At 48.7% G+C, this 19,458-nt stretch overlaps 8 protein-coding genes across 8 annotated transcripts; 5 read left to right on the top strand and 3 right to left on the bottom strand.

Moving 5' to 3' along the window:
- Window positions 1-631: 631 nt before the first annotated feature.
- Window positions 632-2,453, top strand: AA0111_g9677 (hypothetical protein; the record flags this gene model as incomplete). The annotated part of the gene is made up of 2 exons (XM_028656261.1): window positions 632-1,041; window positions 1,088-2,453. 2 exons carry the CDS (start codon window positions 632-634, stop codon window positions 2,451-2,453), a joined length of 1,776 nt encoding a protein of 591 aa, XP_028502614.1.
- A 236-nt stretch (window positions 2,454-2,689) lies between these two features.
- AA0111_g9676 (hypothetical protein) lies at window positions 2,690-3,895 on the top strand (the record flags this gene model as incomplete). Its single annotated transcript, XM_028656260.1, has 1 exon — window positions 2,690-3,895. The coding sequence occupies one exon, from the start codon at window positions 2,690-2,692 to the stop codon at window positions 3,893-3,895; it is 1,206 nt and encodes a 401-aa protein (XP_028502613.1).
- Window positions 3,896-4,185: 290 nt separating this feature from the next.
- On the bottom strand, window positions 4,186-6,657 carry AA0111_g9675 (hypothetical protein; the record flags this gene model as incomplete). The annotated part of the gene is made up of 1 exon (XM_028656259.1): window positions 4,186-6,657. The coding sequence occupies one exon, from the start codon at window positions 6,655-6,657 to the stop codon at window positions 4,186-4,188; it is 2,472 nt and encodes an 823-aa protein (XP_028502615.1).
- Window positions 6,658-7,841: 1,184 nt separating this feature from the next.
- AA0111_g9674 (L-xylulose reductase) lies at window positions 7,842-8,925 on the top strand (the record flags this gene model as incomplete). The annotated part of the gene is made up of 4 exons (XM_028656258.1): window positions 7,842-8,088; window positions 8,176-8,559; window positions 8,623-8,755; window positions 8,811-8,925. The coding sequence occupies 4 exons, from the start codon at window positions 7,842-7,844 to the stop codon at window positions 8,923-8,925; spliced, it is 879 nt and encodes a 292-aa protein (XP_028502705.1).
- Window positions 8,926-9,895: 970 nt separating this feature from the next.
- AA0111_g9673 (hypothetical protein) lies at window positions 9,896-10,816 on the bottom strand (the record flags this gene model as incomplete). The annotated part of the gene is made up of 1 exon (XM_028656257.1): window positions 9,896-10,816. One exon carries the CDS (start codon window positions 10,814-10,816, stop codon window positions 9,896-9,898), a length of 921 nt encoding a protein of 306 aa, XP_028502617.1.
- Window positions 10,817-10,915: 99 nt separating this feature from the next.
- AA0111_g9672 (hypothetical protein) lies at window positions 10,916-11,233 on the bottom strand (the record flags this gene model as incomplete). Its single annotated transcript, XM_028656256.1, has 1 exon — window positions 10,916-11,233. One exon carries the CDS (start codon window positions 11,231-11,233, stop codon window positions 10,916-10,918), a length of 318 nt encoding a protein of 105 aa, XP_028502616.1.
- A 986-nt stretch (window positions 11,234-12,219) lies between these two features.
- Window positions 12,220-12,360, top strand: AA0111_g9671 (hypothetical protein; the record flags this gene model as incomplete). Its single annotated transcript, XM_028656255.1, has 1 exon — window positions 12,220-12,360. The coding sequence occupies one exon, from the start codon at window positions 12,220-12,222 to the stop codon at window positions 12,358-12,360; it is 141 nt and encodes a 46-aa protein (XP_028502619.1).
- Window positions 12,361-13,812: 1,452 nt separating this feature from the next.
- On the top strand, window positions 13,813-14,241 carry AA0111_g9670 (hypothetical protein; the record flags this gene model as incomplete). Its single annotated transcript, XM_028656254.1, has 1 exon — window positions 13,813-14,241. One exon carries the CDS (start codon window positions 13,813-13,815, stop codon window positions 14,239-14,241), a length of 429 nt encoding a protein of 142 aa, XP_028502618.1.
- Window positions 14,242-19,458: the final 5,217 nt, after the last annotated feature.

Below are 19,458 nucleotides of genomic sequence, written 5' to 3'. Positions count from 1 at the left end.
GGCGCATCCCCACCAAACGCGACGCCCGCTTTTTAGCACAACACAACCGCTGAATTAGACCTAGTAGATACCACGGTACCTTGTACTGTTAAATGAGTGTCTTACGGGTATGCGTATCGCCGTTGAGTACATCCGTGTGCGCAAGGATTTCCCTCTGATCGAGCAATGCGAAGGTTGTGGCGCAGTCGTGGCGGTGAAGCTCCTGCCGCCTTAAAGGAACTGGTAAATGCAGCCTGAGGCTGATTATTGCCCCGGGGTCCCAATAGAACTTTGAAATTACGCCTCTATATTCACCACTGTCGGACTGGAGCTCTGCACCTGAATTTCCCATGTTCAGCTTATTGCTGGCTCGGAAAGCCTCATTGAAGGGCGAGTAAACTCCTTTGGGAGACTGTCAAACACTGCGGTAGAAGTCTTGCTGCGAACGGTGCGATGGCTTTGCAGACTTCGTGTGGCGGTCACTTTCCGGTCTTGCTCTTCGATCCATGTTGGCACCGCGTCGTGCTGCGCCTGCTTCCTATCGCTGCCTGAAAGAGTTGAACGTATAAAGAAGCATCATATTCGTGGGCACACTAAACATCACCACAGCATCCTGACCACGCATTTCTGCCACTGTCGCATTACGAAAACCATGTTCACCCCCGGTACTTGCATCGCAAAAGCCACGCCTCCAGCTTTGTCAGGTGGCATCACGGGTCAGGCGGTCGATTTAAATGTCATCCCCGGAGACATCCATCACCTCATCATAACTGAAGTTGCGGGAATATCTCCCACGGACGTGTTGAACGTGGCACATTCATCAGTCACATTACGCGATGCAGCATTGCCATTCATATACAGAAATGTCACTTTGACTAGAGGACTGAAGAAGAGCGAGGAAGAAAAGAGATACCAAGCGCTTGTGGAGAGTTTCCGCGAAGATGAACACGGGCATATAGCCAAGCACGTTCGCAGCATCGCAGTCACAAACGACGTGCCGTCGGACGACTTAATTATGATGCTCAGCAAAGTTGCGCAGCACGGAGATTTCCAATCGCTGAAGTATATAACCCAAACGGATTAATTATCATGAAGCTAACTGTCCTAGTTGGAAGACTTCTGCACACATGTCCCGTGCAGTATACGACATGATCCACGCGACTTGGCCGCAGCTCGAGCTCCGTGTTGTTACCGTGGACCGACAGAACGCGGAGAATAGTTCTCATCGACAGATAGATATGAGACTCCTATCGTCCCCTCTGCTTACCGACCTCACGTACGTGGTTTATACCGAGGCCTCCCATGTTGGCGTGCCCTGGCGCTCTGACTGGCCCCGGCTTTCTCAGGCTTTGGCGGCCGGCGGCAATGTACGATCTCTTCGGCTACAGATCAGACAAGACTTCGATGGCTATGATGGGCCAAAGATCGTACCTGATACTGAACCGAGAAAGTTGCCGCGCCTCGATCTCACGTCCGGTTTGCGTTTACTTCGACTTGAAGAGCTTACGATTGAACACCCAAAGCTCTATGGAGACTCGATCTACCTATGGGACGACGATTATTGCCGCATGTTTCTCGATGCAATTGACTGTTCGCGTCTGCGCAAACTTGACTTTGGAATTGACAACCCCATAAATTTCTTTCAGAATTCTGCGGGACGTTTTCCAAAGCTCAAGACGTTGAGTTTTGGATTGCTAGGGCGCGAGGGTACTCAACAGCCAGCAAGGATGTTTCTTGAGTCACTTGATGCGCTTGAGCATCTTGACGTGTCTCATTCACAATATTGCATTGATGATCTTTGGCCTGCGATTGAAAAGCATCGGAATTCACTAAAGACACTTATCCTTGGGCCCACGTTTGGGCATTACAATGGCTTCAAGTACATGGGCTTGAGCCTACTCGAGACGATTGCTTCTACGTTTCCAAACCTTGAGCGACTGGGATGGCACGCTGAATGCGATACCAATGCAGGTTCCAACCACTTGACCATGCATATATGCGCTGACCATACTTTCCAGATTGATGAAAAGGATCTTGAAGTTCTTTCGAGCATGAAGCTCACGAAGCTCGATCTCTACCTCCACATCCCTAGCAAGGCAACAGACTACTGCGACCAACTGATACCTGGCCTAATGGGAGCCGCCGAAACTCCACCGCTTGACGAGAAGCGCTCTGTGGCCGCGGCCATGCATATTGCCAAAGTCATCTCGGGATCGCGGCAAGATGCGCTACAGTGGCTCACGCTTCATCTTTCCAGAATGACATATGGAGATCGTGCCGATCGATGCGAGGTGTTTTCGAGGCTACAGATCAGACGGAACGGTTACACCAGTCGACTGCGCGGACATGAATGGGATGTGCGTGGCAAGATGGACTGGTATGGACTTTCTTCGCTGGAGGAAGATCTGCTGTTTGAGGAAGAAGGAGCAACGGTGTTTAGAAAAGCGCACCATGCAGGTTCACCTCGGCTTTAAGACCCTGACCCCACTTAAGCGGCAACAACCCAAGTCGGCTACACAATGTCTCGCCAACAAACGTCATGCAATAACATATGAGCTCAATAACAGCACCAATGTAATCTCTATCTAGAAATATGTCATTTGCAGTAACACAGCGCGTCCTGCGCGCATCACAGCTAACCTGCCATGCCTCCCTTTTCCAATTGCGCTCCCAAAGATGCCGGTTCAGCACCACACCACGTCAACGCATCATGGAAACAACAGGCTTCACTTCCACCCAACTTGAAGTCCGCGACGCCATATTCGCGCTATGTTCAAACTTCCCAAATAGCTACTGGCGCGACCGTGATGACACCAGCACCGACCCATCAGACTTCCACGCCGCGCTCGCGAAGGACGGCTGGCTAGGCATCGCCTTGCCAGAAGCCTACGGCGGCTCTGGTCTAGGAATCTCAGAAGCAACAATGATGCTGCAAACAATTGCAGAATCCGGAGCCGGAATAGCAGGGGCTCAGGCCATCCACGCAAATGTGTATGCGACGCAGCCTCTCGCCAAGTTTGGGAGCGAAGAGCAATTGAGGGAGACGATACCGAAGATCATCTCTGGAGAGTACAGGACGTGTTTTGGAGTCACGGAACCAAACTCTGGACTCGATACGCTGAGACTGAGCACATTTGCGAGGAAAGATGCCGATGGGAAGGGGTACAAGATCACAGGGCAGAAAATATGGATCACGTGTGCGCAAGTTGCAAAGAGAATGATACTGCTCGCGCGAACGACACCACGGGAAGAAGCAGAGAAGCCAAGTCAGGCACTGAGCATGTTTTGCATACCACTCGATCGCTCCGCCCCCGGCCTAGACATGCGGCGCATCAAGAAAATGGGCGGCCGCGCCGTCGACGCAAACGAAGTCTTCTTCGACAACTACCACATCCCCGCCGACTGTCTCGTCGGAAAAGAAGGCCAGGGCTTTAAGATCATCCTACACGGTATGAACGCAGAACGGTGCTTGCTAGCCGGCGAAGCCCTGGGACTCGGTTACGCTGCTCTCACACGCGCTGCTACGTATGCACGCGAACGCAACGTCTTCCAGCGCCCTATCGGTATGAATCAGGGTATTGCTCATCCCCTCGCCGACGCGTACATGCAGCTCGAAGCTGCAAAACTTGCTACCTACCATGCAGCGCGGTTGTACGATGCTAGCAAGACAGACGATTCCATCCGGCAAGATGCCATTGGTGTAGCGGCCAATAGCGCAAAGTACCTCGCGGCCGAAGCGGCATTTACAGCGTGTGAAAGAGCGGTGTTGGCGCATGGCGGTATGGGGTATGCGCAGGAGTATGATGTTGAGCGGTACCTCCGCGAATGCTTTGTCCCTCGGATAGCGCCTGTGAGTCGGGAGATGATTCTGAACTATATTGGGGAGAAGGTGTTGAGCTTGCCGAGGAGCTATTAAGTGTGTAAGGGAGATGGCAGGATTGAACGAGATGGAAAAAAGGCTGCATGATGACTGAAAACATGGGCAAGAAACGTTACGGTCTTGATACAAGTACAAAAGCAAGGCTAAGTGGAAAAATAAAGATAGCCCAGTCGTTCATATACCCATATGCAGCGTGACTGTCAGGATTCATCTCCAATCATATACAACAAAACAAGAATCCTACGCTACCAAGCAAGCGTGCGACAAAAAACCCCAGACGCCTTTGCAATGAATGCCAACGCCGCGCTACCACGCGCAACCAGTTTTCACTCCACCTTCTCATCAATCGGCTCTTTCTCCTGCACCAAATCCACCTGCTTAACTGGATGCAACAGGACGCCCGGCAAGCACATGCGCCCTTCACCCTGGACCTCAAACTCCTCTCCACCATCATTATCCACCTTGTAGCCCAACCACCTCTTCCAGAGATTCGGCGCAAAGCCCGCATGATAGTACCACGTGGTACCCAAAAAATTGTGCTGTCTCTCGTCAGAGAAGACGGACATGCGCGCCCCGCCGCTCGCGCCATTACGTCCGTTGTTGAATATGGCAGCGAGGTACTGCGTCGGCCATTTCCGGTCGATGAAGACGGGGTGAGGCGCGTATACGGCTTTGAGACCGTGGTGTAGGGCGCACGATGCGGGCCACATTTCGCTGAACATGGTGTGTCGGAAGCGGGATTGTTCGCGGTGCATCGTCTCCAGCAGGCGCCGGGAGAGGCGACCGGACGTGTTGATGGCGGTACGACGCGGTGGAAGCCCGTTCTTCTTGTCGTATCCCGTGACATCATCAGCCAGGATCCAATTCGTCTGATCGGGGTCGAAGAGTGGGTTGAAGACGATGAGGTCAGCGGGTTCGCCGACACCCCATTCGTACTTGTCTTCTGCGAGTGTGGTGTTGGGCTTGACGTTTTCGTCAATCTCGATGTCCGGGTAGTCTTGAGGAGGCTCCGGGCCCCAGATGTGCTTCTCAGGCTTCTGCATCTCTGGCCCGGGGACGTGGGGGTTGGGCGGGAGATGAGAGGACCATCTGTTGGCTTGGCTGTTGGTGCCGTGTTCGGTTTGCACACGGACCATTTGCTTGAAGTCTTCCCAGGAATCGTGCACAGAGGGGACGTAGAAACGTGCATTGCGTTCCCAGAGGCCTTTGCGGGGTTGGGCAGTTGTCCATTTGGAGACTTGTTCGAAGAGGTGGTAGTAGTGACCGGTGTAGCGCACGTCCATCTCCCAGTGCCAGAAGAAGTCGAACTCGGGGTGTTGGTGCGCAAAGTACGTCACGGGCATGAATGTAGAGCGGTAGGCACCATGGACAGGCAGTCCGCGATAGTTGGACTCTTCCACTCCGCCGTAAATCAGGCCCATCTGGCGTTCTGACCACAGCGTGCCCATGCCGGCGAACTCGGCGGGCAGCGCGTTCTTGAGGACCTCGGCGTAGACGTCTTCGTCGGCCCAGATCTGCTTGTTGTCGTCCTTTACATGGATAAGGAAGTGGACTTCGTATTCACCGCCGGATGCAAGGCTGAGTTCGGAGATGAGAGCGCGGAGGTACATGATGTCTTCGTCGTCGTATTCGTAGTCCCACCATGTGCGAATGAGCACGGCGGTCCGTGGAAGAAGCGTATTGTGGGCTGCCTTTGGTAGAACGTGGACTGTGCTGTTGGCTTCGGCTTCGGCATCGTTTACCGTATCTCGCTTCTGCATCTTGAATGTATCAGTCCCCATTTTGGGTTGTTTCTCGAACCGGCCCTTGTTCTTCTCCAAGCACCTGCCGAGCGCTTCCGTCCAGTTGACCTCGCGGAAGTCAACCTCAGCGTCAACCTTCCAGACATCCTCGATGCCTTCGCGATCACCTTCCATGCCCGCGCCTGTCCCACCGCGCCTCTTGCTGTAGCCTAGCCCATACGGACCGAGTCGTCCGAAGCGCTCAAAGCAGACGTCGTTCCTTAGGCCTAATGTCTCATAGCTTCCGATGACGTTGTCCGGCATACCCTGTGGTACGCCTTTGTATGCCCTCAATCCAGGAACCTTGATGGTATCGTTCGCATCGAGGTAGCACGTCTCGACCGGGCCGTACTTGTCTACGTAGTTTATACCGCTGTAGTCCGGGTATGGGTCAAAAGGTATCGAGTCGGCAATGTGTGCACCCTGCGATCTCCGCTCTTTGACAGCTTCCTTGGGCTGCTCCTCCGCCGGCAGCTCGGGGTCGATGTCCTGCTTTGTTGGGTATTCCGGTACATTCTTGTCCCGGCTGACAAGCGACCGTATGCCGCCGTGATATCGCTTCAGGAAGGGAAAGCTCTCCCATACGTTGGGCGGCGGCGGCGGCTTGTTCAGCCCCAGCTCCGCATTGCGTATCGAGGCCCAACTGCTGCTGAACAAAAAGTACATGAAGAACAACAGCGTGCTCGCCACCGCCAGCCCAAAATATCGTGTACATGCCCGTGGATTCCGGTAGCTGTATGCACTCACGGTAGCTTTGGAAGGGGCTCTCCGGTGAGATTTGGAGGATCGGCGAAGCGGTCTCGATTCGATGTTATTGGGATTTGTATCGTATGCGCCTGAGGAATGGCGGGACGAGGACGGACTTGGTGTGCCCGAGGACATGTAGGCCTCGTAGTCATCGCTGGCGTAGCCTTTCTCGTTGAGGTCGCCGTCTTCGACATCGCGGTCGGCTGTCGGCGCCTGGTTGTACGACTTGGCTTTCCGCTTGCCCACGGATAGTGGTCGAAAGCCGAGCATTTTGCTGAGGGTGTTGTGTGACAGCGGCTACGGCATGTGCGTCGACAGGACGGGAGGGTCGTGGCAGGCGGTGTACGAGGAACGAGGCGTACGTGGGAGCCAATGACGTCGTTTCGTGATAAGTCGGAAAGTATATACAGTTGAGAAAAGCGTATCGGTCGTATCAATGCGTCGCGGTGCGTTTCGTGGTGCTAGTATACACAGTACTGAGATACAGCTCGCTGAGGCTGCGCGGTCGGAATTCGGAAAGATTGCCGCGCGCACTACCCAAACATGGCGTTGGCGTAACAACGACGGCCGCCGGAACCACAGCTACGATTTCAACACTACATACCCCATCGCGATGCGCCATACATCTCTAAGGAGTACCACCATTTGTGGCAGCTGGCCATCGAGCTATTGATCTTCTCTCGTGTCGTGACTCCGGTTCAGCGTTCAGCATCGACGACGGCATCTCCGCATCAGCCACAACGTATCGGCAAGTCAAATGTACGCTTGACCTTTGGCAACCCATTCAGAGCCTTTGTTCCGAAACTCCGATCATCTGCGCAAAGAGTTCGGGCGAACTTTAGCCGCTTGTAGAGCTGTCATGTACGATATAGAACAGACTATCGATATCAGCATCTACGACTCCTCAGCTGCGAGGACTGTCAGATATGTTATAAAACATAGATCATTACGATGTTCTAATACTGTAGATGTTAGAACGCAGCTCTGTATTACTATGTTTCAAGAGTGAGCATCACGCGCATAGACATATTTCTACGATACTACAGCGCGATGTACAGAGGTAATACTACTGTAACACAAACAGTACTACCGTAACATAAACAATACTACTGTAATCTACTATAGTACTCGTGTAGCTCCATGTCTTACTAGGCGCTCGCATAATTGCACGCTTGCGGATATTAGCGGTACTACGGTGCAATTTAGCCCCACCGAAAATCTGCCTATCTTGCTATCCGCTGGGTACATACATCAGATCGATTCAGCCCCACGGACGATCATGAATCACAAGCACTAGCAAGATTGTAGCAGTGCACCTAGTGGTCCGGTCCGCACCTATTCCTTGCCTGTATTTATACCCGGTGGGTGCTAACTGCCTAGTTGATATCTGAGAAGCTTCGCTGTGCCCTTAGATCTTAGCAATCGCTATTCTGAAACATAACATGTCTAGAGAAATGTCTGAAGGCATCAAGAACGGAGTGTTTCAACGCAACAACACAAAACCCCCAGCGGACAGCCCGGCTATGCAGTTGTTTTCCTTGGCTGGTAAAACCGCAATTATATCTGGCGCAGGTCAGGGGATTGGCTTAACAGTAGCCAAGACTTTTGCGGAAGCGGGTGCAAATGTGGCGATTTGGTACAACAGCAACAGCATGGCTATTGAAGAGGCCGACAACATCGAAAAAGTCTTCAAGGTCAAGTGTACGTGTGACCAAATCTAAAGCCTCCTTGATGCATCATTTATTGAACGACATAATCAAGAAGTCGTGCTGACCCATGGCTCAACAGGCAAAGCATATAAAGTCGACGTCACCTCATACGACGAAGTGAAGGTGGCGATGGAAAACGCTATCAAAGAACTCAATGGGCGCCTTGACATCTTCGTGGCAAATTCTGGCGTTTCCTGGGGGGATGAGTCGTTTATCGACTCGAACATTGCGAGATACCTTGAAGTCATGGACATCAACACCAATGGATTTGTCTACTGCGCCCATGTTGCTGGGAGTCACTTCCGCAGACAGAAGCAAGAGGGAACTACATTGCATGGGACTGAGCTCGAAAATTTTGAAACCGGCAGCTTTATTGCAACAGCGAGCATGTCTGGCCACATCGTCAACATTCCTCGACATCAAGCAACGTACAATGCATCTAAGGCCGCCGTCATTCATATGTGTAAGCAATCCAGAGACACTTGTCAGTGTTCCTACCGAGTCCGACTATGTTAACATTGTTCAGGCAAATCACTCGCGATTGAATGGCTAAACTTCGCTCGTGTGAACACTGTATCTCCTGGGTTCATAGAAACTACTATAGCCGGACCGATCGCAGATGATGTCATGAGCGCGATCATGGACAAAGTGCCTATGGGGTAAATGATCCTACACACAAAGTCTGAGAATAGAAACGACGGCTAACCCCCTTAGACGCTTCGGGAAAACAGTAGAGCTCAAGGGAGTATATCTTTTGCTTGCGTCGGACGCTTCCTCATACATGACGGGAACAGATATTCTTGTCGATGGTGGTTATACCGCAACATAAGCTTGAGTTTAGCGTAGAACCAATTACAAAATAAACTAGGAAAGGCCTGTTCAGTACGCCTGTTAGTATTTGTCGGTTGTCTAGTACGATTTTTGCATCCACTTGCTCGGGCCATGCAAATTTACAAGGGTGATAATGAGGACAAGAGTAAGGCTGGCGATGACTATGGTGGCAAACGCGGGAGCTTCAGTGCACAAGCACGAATAAAAATGCTGCACGGACTCAAAAATCAATAGACTGCAACAGATCCAGACAAGTCCATTCCTTCCAGGACCATTGTTACGGATTGCACGTCCGGTTGGAGTTGATCAACCTCGAATCCGACGCGTATTCTCAACATCCGGGGGCGTCGCTTGCATACCGTTCGATGCGTCTTCGCAAAGCCACGTAACGAACTGCATCTGCCATTCATGGACCATGATGATATGCCAGCATACTCTCCGCATTCATCATCCGTCTCAGCTTCACGGAAAGAGTTTTATCTACGACGAATAGCAATGCTGTTGGTAGGTATCCAAGTCTCGTACCCAACCATTGCTTATTGCGTAGGGGTCCATCGTTGGATTAACTTATGCAGGCGTGTTCAATACCACCGCAACATGATTGCATGTGTATGGATCGGCCCTCCAGAATCGATTAAACATGTTGACCCACCTAGATACCACCCTACATAGCTGAGTATGGCGCATAGGGCTAGCAACTGACGAACTCGACCAAGCCTGGAACGACGACGAAAGCCTTCGACTTCCACAAACAGCCTCATTGACGCATGCAATCAGTATTTTCCTATACGTCAGACCTTGGAACTTCACGAGCCCGGATTCGATCGGCACTATGGCTGCTCTTTGTGATATAGTACCTTTCATTGAGAAAGTCGCAGTACAGAGTCTTAGACTAAGCTATTGTTGCAAGCTAGCGCGGTTCAAGGAACGTACAGTAGTTGCTGCAACAGCGTAATAGCATAGTAACTCTAAACATTACCTGGACCAACTGGTTTACCTAGTAGATTCAAAAGTTCGGTGACGATAATGCTGCCAAAATACGAAGGCCCGCCTGCGTCCAATGCATCTAGAAACTCGTTTCGAATCGAGCAACCAGCAATAGGAGTTCCAGCAAACCTCGCGCCAAGGAAGTTGATAACATCTGGAAAGCTAGTGGCGGCTTGCGTGGAATGCTCACTCGCCACATCCCTAACGTAGGTGATTGAGACACCGTCGCCGCAGAAATGGTCCACCAACGCATCTGTATCGGCGATAGGAGAGATATCATCGGCCACCGCCTTGTAGACGAATAGCGGCATCGATGGAACGCCGTGACGACCCATTTGTGCGTTCGAGCGAAAGTATTTGGCAAGAGTTGGCTCGAGGACGATATTGTCACCATTGTAGAAGTATGAAGAGATGTTCTGTCCGGCGAAAAGCACTACATCACTGTAGAAGCAATTCTGTCCCGCTTGGTAAAACTCCGCTGTCTTTGCCGGAATCAACTGGTTCGTTAACGCCGTCTGAAAATCCTTGAATGCATTGGCCATGCCTAGGAGGGCGGCAGCGGCGATTCCGGCGAAAGGGCCATGGTTGATAGTCCCGTACACGTTCTGCACGCTTGGGGTCACTCCTCCGATCGCAGCTCCGACGAATTTAAGTTCAGGAGCGTAAGACGACAGCAGTTCCATAGCCCATTCTGAGGCTAGCCCACCACCGCTGTAGCCCCACATCTGGGCCTTGGCATCACTCTTTACACCTGTGATCTTGCCTGACGAAAGCACTGCACGGACAGAATCGAGAGTAGATTGGCCAGCCTGAAAACCTTCAATGAAAGTCGAGTTAGGACCTTCCCAGTTCGGACTGCTCACGATCCATCCCTCGTTCAAAGCTCCAAGAATGAGGAGCATCTCGACATCTCCAGTGCCAGCGTAGATAGATTGAGAGCCAGTTTGAAGGGTGTACGACGGAGCGCAATTGATTTGGCCTCCGCTGTCTTTTGCCACTTGTTATGAGATGACCTTGTCGTAGCTGGCATTCTCTGGTACCATGACAGTGCTGACAGTGACCTTTGGCTGTCCCAGAGCATTCGTCGTACGGTACAGGAGTTGGGTGACTTGTTTGATGTTCACCGAAACAAGGCTGAGCGCTTGAAGTTTAGCTGGGGCAGGCCTGGACCTAAGGATGGCCCCCGGCACGGCATTTTCGTAACCCGCTGGTGGTTGATAGAAAGGATCCTGAGCTGGAGGAATAGGCGCTACCCGGCGATGGATGCTGCCCAAGGCAACTTGGCTGCAGATGAGAAGGTTCAGTAATGAGAAAAACATGATGCAGGAAGATGCGCGAAACCTTGGAAGCGCCGCTGGTTGGGATGTCTGATACAGAGGACCAAGCTCATCTATTTATGTAATCCAAAGCTTTACATTGAGCATACTGACCAGGCGCTCGCGAAGGTAGCATGTGAAAGCTTGTCTAGCAACAAGCTTCTAGATTTAGATGTTCAGTCCAGCAGACAAGCTTTCAAACTCTAATTAGCTAGGTAAGAATGAATTTAGCCGAGTGATGCCCTCCTGAATTCAATTAACCTAGTCGTGTCTACCTGATCGAGAATGCAAATCGGGAATAGTAACTCTAAGATGTGAAGCTGATCTGATTGTAACGCGGTCAATTTGCTTCTCTGTCTAGTACCTCGGCATTTTGATCGACCGACCTTGATATTTACCAAAAATCTGACTACAAACTTTAAAGGCCAACAGCACAGACGCTTATTGTGCACCCTACGTCGATCCCCCAGATTCAAGATGCGGGGGTTACTAGTCTTGTCTAGCTCAATTGTAGAGCAGAGCCGAGAACCGTCAATTACTCATTGGTGGGCGAGCAGCTTAACATGTCCCTTTCCTACCCGCGGGGAACCCGCTACCGTGGGCAGTCAGTATTAAAATTTGAAAAGTGTAAGCTCTGAGCTACAATCACCACTAGGCGCCACAACCGAGTGAATGCTGTCCGTAGAGATCTAAGTGCAGTCCCTAAGGGGTACCCTGATTGTTAGTACAGCCTTCACGGATCTCTTCAACACCTCGGCGCCGAGGTGCCTCGGTGGGGTGGTTTGAACGTTTGAACTCGTGAAGAGGGATGTCAAGCATGTAGGATTACTAAATAGATCGATAATGCAAACTAAATATATATTAGGAAGAACATTCAGATCAAACATAGGACCACCTACATCAGCATTGCCTTGCTTGTGAAACGCCGGGTACACCCCGTGACTTGACGTGATGATAGACGGTAAATCTAGTTTGTTGGACATCAGAAGATGGAAAAGACGCTGCGAGAATGGTTCCAAAAACTTGGTCCTGAGATCGATGTGCTCATCGAGGAAAGAAGAAGCCAAAAGCCCATGTTCGAGCCCGAAACCGAAGACTCAGCCGACGAATTGGACCAGTCGATCCACTGAGGTCTTGAGCGCTCTTGGAAGCTCTTCATGACAGAAGCATAGGCTGGTCCTAGGTAAAGACTAGTTCTGCCCTGATTGGTATCATTGTGTGAATGATGCAAGGCCAAGGAGAGAGCATATATGGTTGACAACACATCGTAGTCACATGGCGAAGCCGCCAAGTCCACCCCAGATCCAGCCTGAATTAGATGCAGATAGCGGAGCGACTGTGCTCTTTTCTTCTGGATTTTACCTCACTTCACATTCGCATCGTTCTCATCAAACGCATGATAAGCTTGTGACATCCAATCCTTACCGTGCCTTTGCGATAGACTCAGTTGGATCTCTGACAAATCTTGACCTTTTGCAAGAGCACGATAGTGTCGACGATGTCCCCAAAGAGAGACGTACTGGCTAGCTCAAGAGAATACCCCTGGTAGATAGCTAGCCCAATACTGAAAATCTACAGAGGAGCAAGGCTGAGATCCATTGACCAACCACGCAAATCTTGCTTACATATCGTATGACACTTGCGCGACATATACCGATCATGATACATTAGTCGTGCACAGAATTACAACTTCCAGCAACGGAACTCGGCTTGGCTGATAGTGGAGTGTAAGATTTGGCGCATCATCACGGGAAGACATCGCTGGATTCTACCTCGCGCCGGGGCACACCTCAGACCGGTACCACATACGGTCATGATTAGCGAGAACCTCCCGTGGCCGTATGAATGTATCCCACAAACCAGCATCTAGAGCACGATACGTAATTCATAGCGCTATCAAAGCATACCTGCGTGTCGCAGCAGCTATGTAAGCGACTGGTCGACTCCAATTGACCGTTTTGATAAAAGGCAACACTACTCCTCCGAAAACCATATCCAACCGACATGATGTGTTCAAATTGGCAAGCGATCCATCTTATCACCTTTTTGGTGTTGTTGACGGCCGCTTTGGGTTTGACCCAGGATGACGGGATTGATATCGTTCGAGACAGATGTACGAGGTGGCATCACTCTGGTTAGCCGGTCATCTTTGGAGTTTTGCCCCATCCCTTGCTGAACTGGTCACTTAGCGATGCTGAGAAACGACTCTATATTTGTCGACGGCGGAGTGCAGCTCTCGCGCAAAAATGGTTCCACTTGGCTTGGGTTCAGTAAGTCTTAACCATTTTGAAGATACACAGACCTCATCAGCACTACAGGCAAATATATCTTCGAGATCGATATGAGCGCGTCATGGGATGCGACAACGAACTTCACCGAGAAGAGAGTAGGAAGATTCGGCAACTCCGCTATGAACGCCAACCCGCCAAACATGGTCAGAGGTGCCCTTTATCGCAGCCTTGTTGACAATCTTCGTTTATTTACTTTCGGAGGATCTACGTTTCTTGCCAACGAGAGCGATGCAGATTTGGAAACTACCAGCATCAGATGACTACTCATTGTGGTCTTATGATACTGAGTCCATGTCATGGGCCCGGTACGACTTGACATATGCGGTTCCCCGGCGCCCGAACTGGGGAGCTAATGCTGAGGCCTGGCGACTCGGTCTTGCATTCTATCTGAACGGCATGGTCGACAAAGGCTCGTCGATTGCGGCGTACACGGTGACAGAATACATAAACGGCACGTTGCAGAATGAGACGGCCGATCACATCACTTATCTTCCAGGGTTGAATATCATCAATATGACTACTCAGGTTGCGAGGAATGTGGGAACTGATTCGCTTGGTGCTCCCCGAATAGCTGGTGGCTTGGTATGGGGTAGCCGAATCGGCAAGTCTGGGAACGGCACGCTCGTGGCAATGGGCGGTATGCGCAGCGCAGGACAAAGGATCGACACGTTCAGCAACGGAGTCTTGGTAATCCAAGGATCTAGGATTTTTGTTGCCTGAGTGCTAACTAAAGTAGGTCGACTTCGCTACCGTGGCTTTGTGTGATACGTTCCACGAGACTGACGTGAGATGGTATAATCAGTCCACGACGGGAGAGATACCCCCTCCTAGAATCGACTTTTGCACTATGCCATCGATCAGCTACGCCAAAGATAACTCTAGTAGCAATATGTACATTCAATCTCTCTATTAGTTCTCGGGTTACGCTGAATGGTTCTTAGTTACATCTACGGCGGATACGACCCGGTCCAGGCCATTATGTACGACGACGTCTACGTCCTCTCCCTTCCCTCTTTCATATGGACGAAGGTCTACTCTGGCAACGATTCGAGGTTCGGTCATTCGTGCCATTCAGCTGGAGTGCGGCACATGATCAGGATAGGCGGCTCGCTAGATGCAGATAGACTGGTAAATGGGTATAGTATACCCAACTTTGGGTATAGGTTGGGTTGGGGTCGCACGGACCGTGGGTTGGGGTTGGGTCTGATTTGTCAGACCCCAACCCAACCTGTACCACAACCCAGATTTTTCACGCTATAAATGGGTTGGGGTTGGGTTAGGGTTTCTTTAGCGTGGGTATAGGTTGGGTTAGGGTGGTCAAAGCGTGGGTATAGGGTTGGGTCAGGGGTTGGGTTGGGGTTAGCTACATAAAAACGGGTTAGGAGTTGATAGTTAAGATTTTGACAGTATTGACTAGAGGAAGTGGCGATGTGCGATTATCACAGTTTATTATAACAGCTACGTCTACCTATAGCCTAACCCGTTTTCTTAGCCGCTGTGACCTTCGTAATTGGAGTGGAGATTCTAGATCAGAAAGCTCACTTTCCTCCTCCTCCACTTCTTCTACATAACAGGTATCCTGTAGCTAGTTTTCTAGAAGAGCTTCTAGCTCAAGTAGATCATCTATCTCATCGCATAGGGGTTTAGAAAGTTGTGCTTCAGATACACTGCGCACGTTCTCTTTCTGAGAAATAGAATCCTTAAGTACTATAATCTGCTGGATTGTTTGTGCAGCAAGTTGATGCCTGCGATCAGCAATGACGTCTCTAGCGATATTGAAGACTCGCTCAACCCCTACTCCAGCAATTGGGATAGCTAAGATATCCTTAGCAACTTGAGATAGATGAGGGTAGACATCTTCATGCTGTTGCCACCACTCTAGGATATCAAATTGCTCCCCTCTCCGAATAGGAGGAGTGCTGAGATAAGCGTCTCCCTCTTAGCGAGTTAGGCCGCCCTCGCTGTCGTCGTCTGCTTCTAGTATAAAAGAGCTTTGACTTGGGGTTGAAAAGCTAGCATAAGGTGACTGTGCTACAGGTGCAGGCTTCCGAAACCATTCATTGACTGTAGACGTTCTTGCAGTAGGCGTAGAGCTAACGCCTGATGTTACCCCTTGCCCAGCGTCATATCGACCTAGGTACTCGAGAAACTGTTGTCGATAGATGTACCTGTCATCTGCTCCCCAGCCCTCTCCCTAACAGTGCAATTAGCTACTAACTGTTATAAATATCTGTGATAATAGTACCTCGTATATCGTTAATTTCGTAGTTAGGTCCAGAATTACGCCGCAATTGTATAACAACCCTCGGTCCTCGCTAGTTCTAGCATAGTATTTACTGAGTTTCTTCTTGCCTTCTTGAACTGCAGCTTCTACTACAGAAGGCCATTCAGTTAGTTGACGCTCAGTATCGTCATCTAACCCACTTAACATTGTTTCAATATAGTCAAACAGCATATTGTACATAAGCCAGACGTGCTAGATCTGTGGCTTCTAGATCTCGCTCAAAGCGCTAGTAGCTTTCTTAAATTGTCCTAGCATTTCTGTAATTACCTCTAGGTGTTTCCACTCGTTTAATAAAAGCTGAAGTCGCTGGAGATCACGATAGTCTAGCTCTATAGAACTAGTGCTATTAGAAGCAGTAGCTGTACAGACGCCTCTCTTCAATGCTATCTCTTTTACTAGCCATTTATCAATATACTTTTGTAGTTTTATTGCGCGTTCGCACATGTCGTGTGTTGAGTTCTATCAAGTCTTTACATCCCGAAAGACTGCTAGTCGACCCTTAGGAGGTTGTATAGCGAGAAAGCGTTCAAATCGCTGTGGTGATGCGTTGATTGCGATACAGATAGCTCGGATCTAGTCGTAACATTAGCTGTGATAACAGTACGTGATAAACTACGCAGACCTTCCGAAGAGAGTTTGGTACTGATATAGTTGTAACAATCTAACGTATCTAATCTCTCTGTAGTAGTTCTCTAGACGCTGTTTCAACAGGGTTCGCTAGATTAAGGTGTTAGAGGATCTCTTGTACAACTAGGTTAATAACGTGGGCTAGACAAGGTATTGAGTTTTCTAGGGCGCTCCAACAAATATTGTCTTAAGCAAGATATAATTGAACAGTACAGCAAAGAGTACTGTTGTTACTTGCATTATTAGCTGTAATAGCTAAAAGGCGATAACGGAGATCTCTTGTTGTTAATATAGAGAGTAGGTGTTCTGCTATAGATACTCTAGTGTGTTGACCTCGCATTAGGATAAAATCAAGCAGTCTCTCTTGAAGCTGCTAGGTACTATTAATATAGTACACCTTAATTCCAAGAAAGCTTAGATAATTAGATGCAGACTATGCATCTAATGCGACTAAGATCTTAGTTGCTAGGCTAAGGTCCTGTAGAAGCGCTGCACTAGCTTCTTTAACTTAGGTCTCGAAGGCATTCTAGAATTTATAACAGCTATTTATTACAGTATTAAGCTAGAGGAACTTAATAAACTGTTAGAACAATAGTCGCTCTACTGTTCGGAAAGACTAGTTGTTAGCGATTACAACATAGACAAGCTCCTTATCGAACCTAGTCTAGGTGTAGTCTGAGATTGTAATATGTGTTGCGATCTGTTGTTAGCGGGAAAAGGGGGCAAACGTTGTTAGTTAACCCCTGTAAACAGGCGACGTAGTTTGCCTACATAAATTAGTTTTCTAGTAGTTAAGTAGATGTTTAGTTCTAATACTAGTTAGAATTAGATAAGCTAGAACAGCCCTACAGTTTCTGCAGAGAACGTAAGGCTAACTAGTTATTATATTAGCAGCTTCTCTAACTTGCTTCTATATAGGACTACTACGCCCTAGAGAGTTCTAGCGTAGCAGCGCACTATCTAGATTCTTAGCCTAGGTTGTATCGCTCTACTAGGCTATCTATATGTTAAAAAGACGCTCTCCCTCAGCGTCTCCCTCTGTAAGTAATCGTTTATGTAGTAGCGGGCAGCTAAGCAGCTCAACAAGTTAATTATTCCCCCCTCTAACAATCTGCAACCTGCTTGTTTTGAGATAATAGAGAGATAAGGGCGGCTCTATAGATAGTTGAGCTATAAGAGTGTAATTAGGATAATAGGCTGTGATAACAGCTATTAGGTCGATTTCGCTATGTCTAAAAGTATGTATTTCACAACCTGTTCTATAATCTCTAGATTCAAAGATCTGTAGCGTTGTACTAACGTCTTAGGTTACTAGCTACATAAGTAGCGTAGAGTTAACGAGAAACTAGATACTATAGTAATAAGTATAATTAGTTGTTAGATCTTTAGTGGCTAATACATACAGTAGTCTAAGCGTTATTAATATAAAAAGCAAGCTTATTAGATTTGTCTAGCTGTTATAATTAGCTGTAATAAACGCTAATGTTTGCTTATCCTACTAGAGCAAGGCTAATCGTTTTAGAATGTAAGAGACCTACTTATCTAAATCTAAAAACCCCTCAAAATCAGTCTTCTTATTATCCTCTTCCTTAGCCTTCTTCACCTACTCCTCGTGTGTCTTATACTTATTTAGCAAAGAAGCAAAATACTCCTTAATATTAGTATCTTCATCTAACTCCTCCTCACAATTATTATCGTCTGCAGCTAGAATATAGGGCTTACTATCATCTATAATTAGATAATCGCTCTCTAGCTCAATAGGTGGCAGTTCTAGCTGCCTAGTCTTTGTTAGCATGTACATGTTATAATTAGCTGTAATAAACTTACTCCTAATCCTTGTCTATGTATATCGCTAACTCTTCAGGCTTCAGTCTATCTACCTATTCTTAATATCGCTCTTTCTGCTTCTTGCTATTAAAGCTGTTGTTCTTAAGCTGTTCTTAACCTTTAAAATAGGCTTTCCGCTAAATAACATCTAGAACTCTATATTAACTATGTATACGTTAGTGTACGCGCGGCATCTTATCCTCTTTAGGATCGTTAGCCTCTAGAGCAGCCTCAACCTTAGACTAATAGCGTCGAAGATCTGCTTTATAGTAGGCGTTCTCCCACTTCGTATAAGCGACTTGCAACTAAGCCTCTAGCTATTCAGCTATACAGATTAGTACAGAGATGTAATAAATAGCTGTGATAACTTACTACTACTGTAGTTCTCGAATCTCTTCTCAGCGACCTTTTCCCACCTCTGTTCTATTATCTTCTTCTAATCTCTCTTATCTAGATTATTATAGCCCTTATCCTTGTTAAGCTTCTTTTTGAGGTTGTGTCTTGCACCCTAGTCTGCATTGCGTGCCGCGACTAATGCCTTAGCCTCATTGTCTTGAGTAGCAGCGCGATTGCGTTGCGCGATAGCTCGATAAGTAGTACTAAGGTTGCCTTTGTAGGGCTGCTTGAAGTTGGTAGGCCGTCCCTTCTTAGGACTATCGCCTTGACCGCGTAGCGAGAGGATGTAGCGGATCTCTTGCTCCTCAGATTCCTAATTCTACAGATGTTAGCATAAGCTGTTATTAATAGCTGTGTTAAATACCTTAGTAAGCTCCTGCTACTCCTTAAGCTCAAAGCCCTCAGGCGCCTAACTTAGTGGCATAAGACCCTCAGGCTCAATGCCGCTGTCGTCTACATTGCTAAATAGCTCTTTCTTAATCTCAGCTATCTTGACGCGCTTAATAGCTGTGATTACTAGACGTAATAATTGTTGAATTCAAAAAGTTGAGTAGTTGAGTATATAGCTGGGTGGTTAGTTAGTTAGTTAGTTGGTGGGGTAGCTCAGAATTGCCATTTTCGGTGTAGGTGGTCTGTGCGTGGCTGCCTAGTGCTAGCGCGAAAATCAAATCTCACCTAACATGTTTTACAAGCGAGTGACGCGTACAAGCGAGTGACGCACCCCACCAACTTTGCGCACCTCACCTATCTCAATCTACAATGGCTCTACGCAACGTTACTCAATTACTCTCAAATGAAGCTGA

The sequence above is a fragment of the Alternaria arborescens genome (assembly GCF_004154835.1).
Source record: "Alternaria arborescens strain FERA 675 chromosome Unknown contig_29, whole genome shotgun sequence".
In the NCBI taxonomy this organism is placed as follows: Eukaryota; Fungi; Ascomycota; class Dothideomycetes; order Pleosporales; family Pleosporaceae; genus Alternaria; species Alternaria arborescens.
Note: the sequence above shows the minus strand (reverse complement) of the source record. Positions and strands in the feature narration are given on the sequence as shown.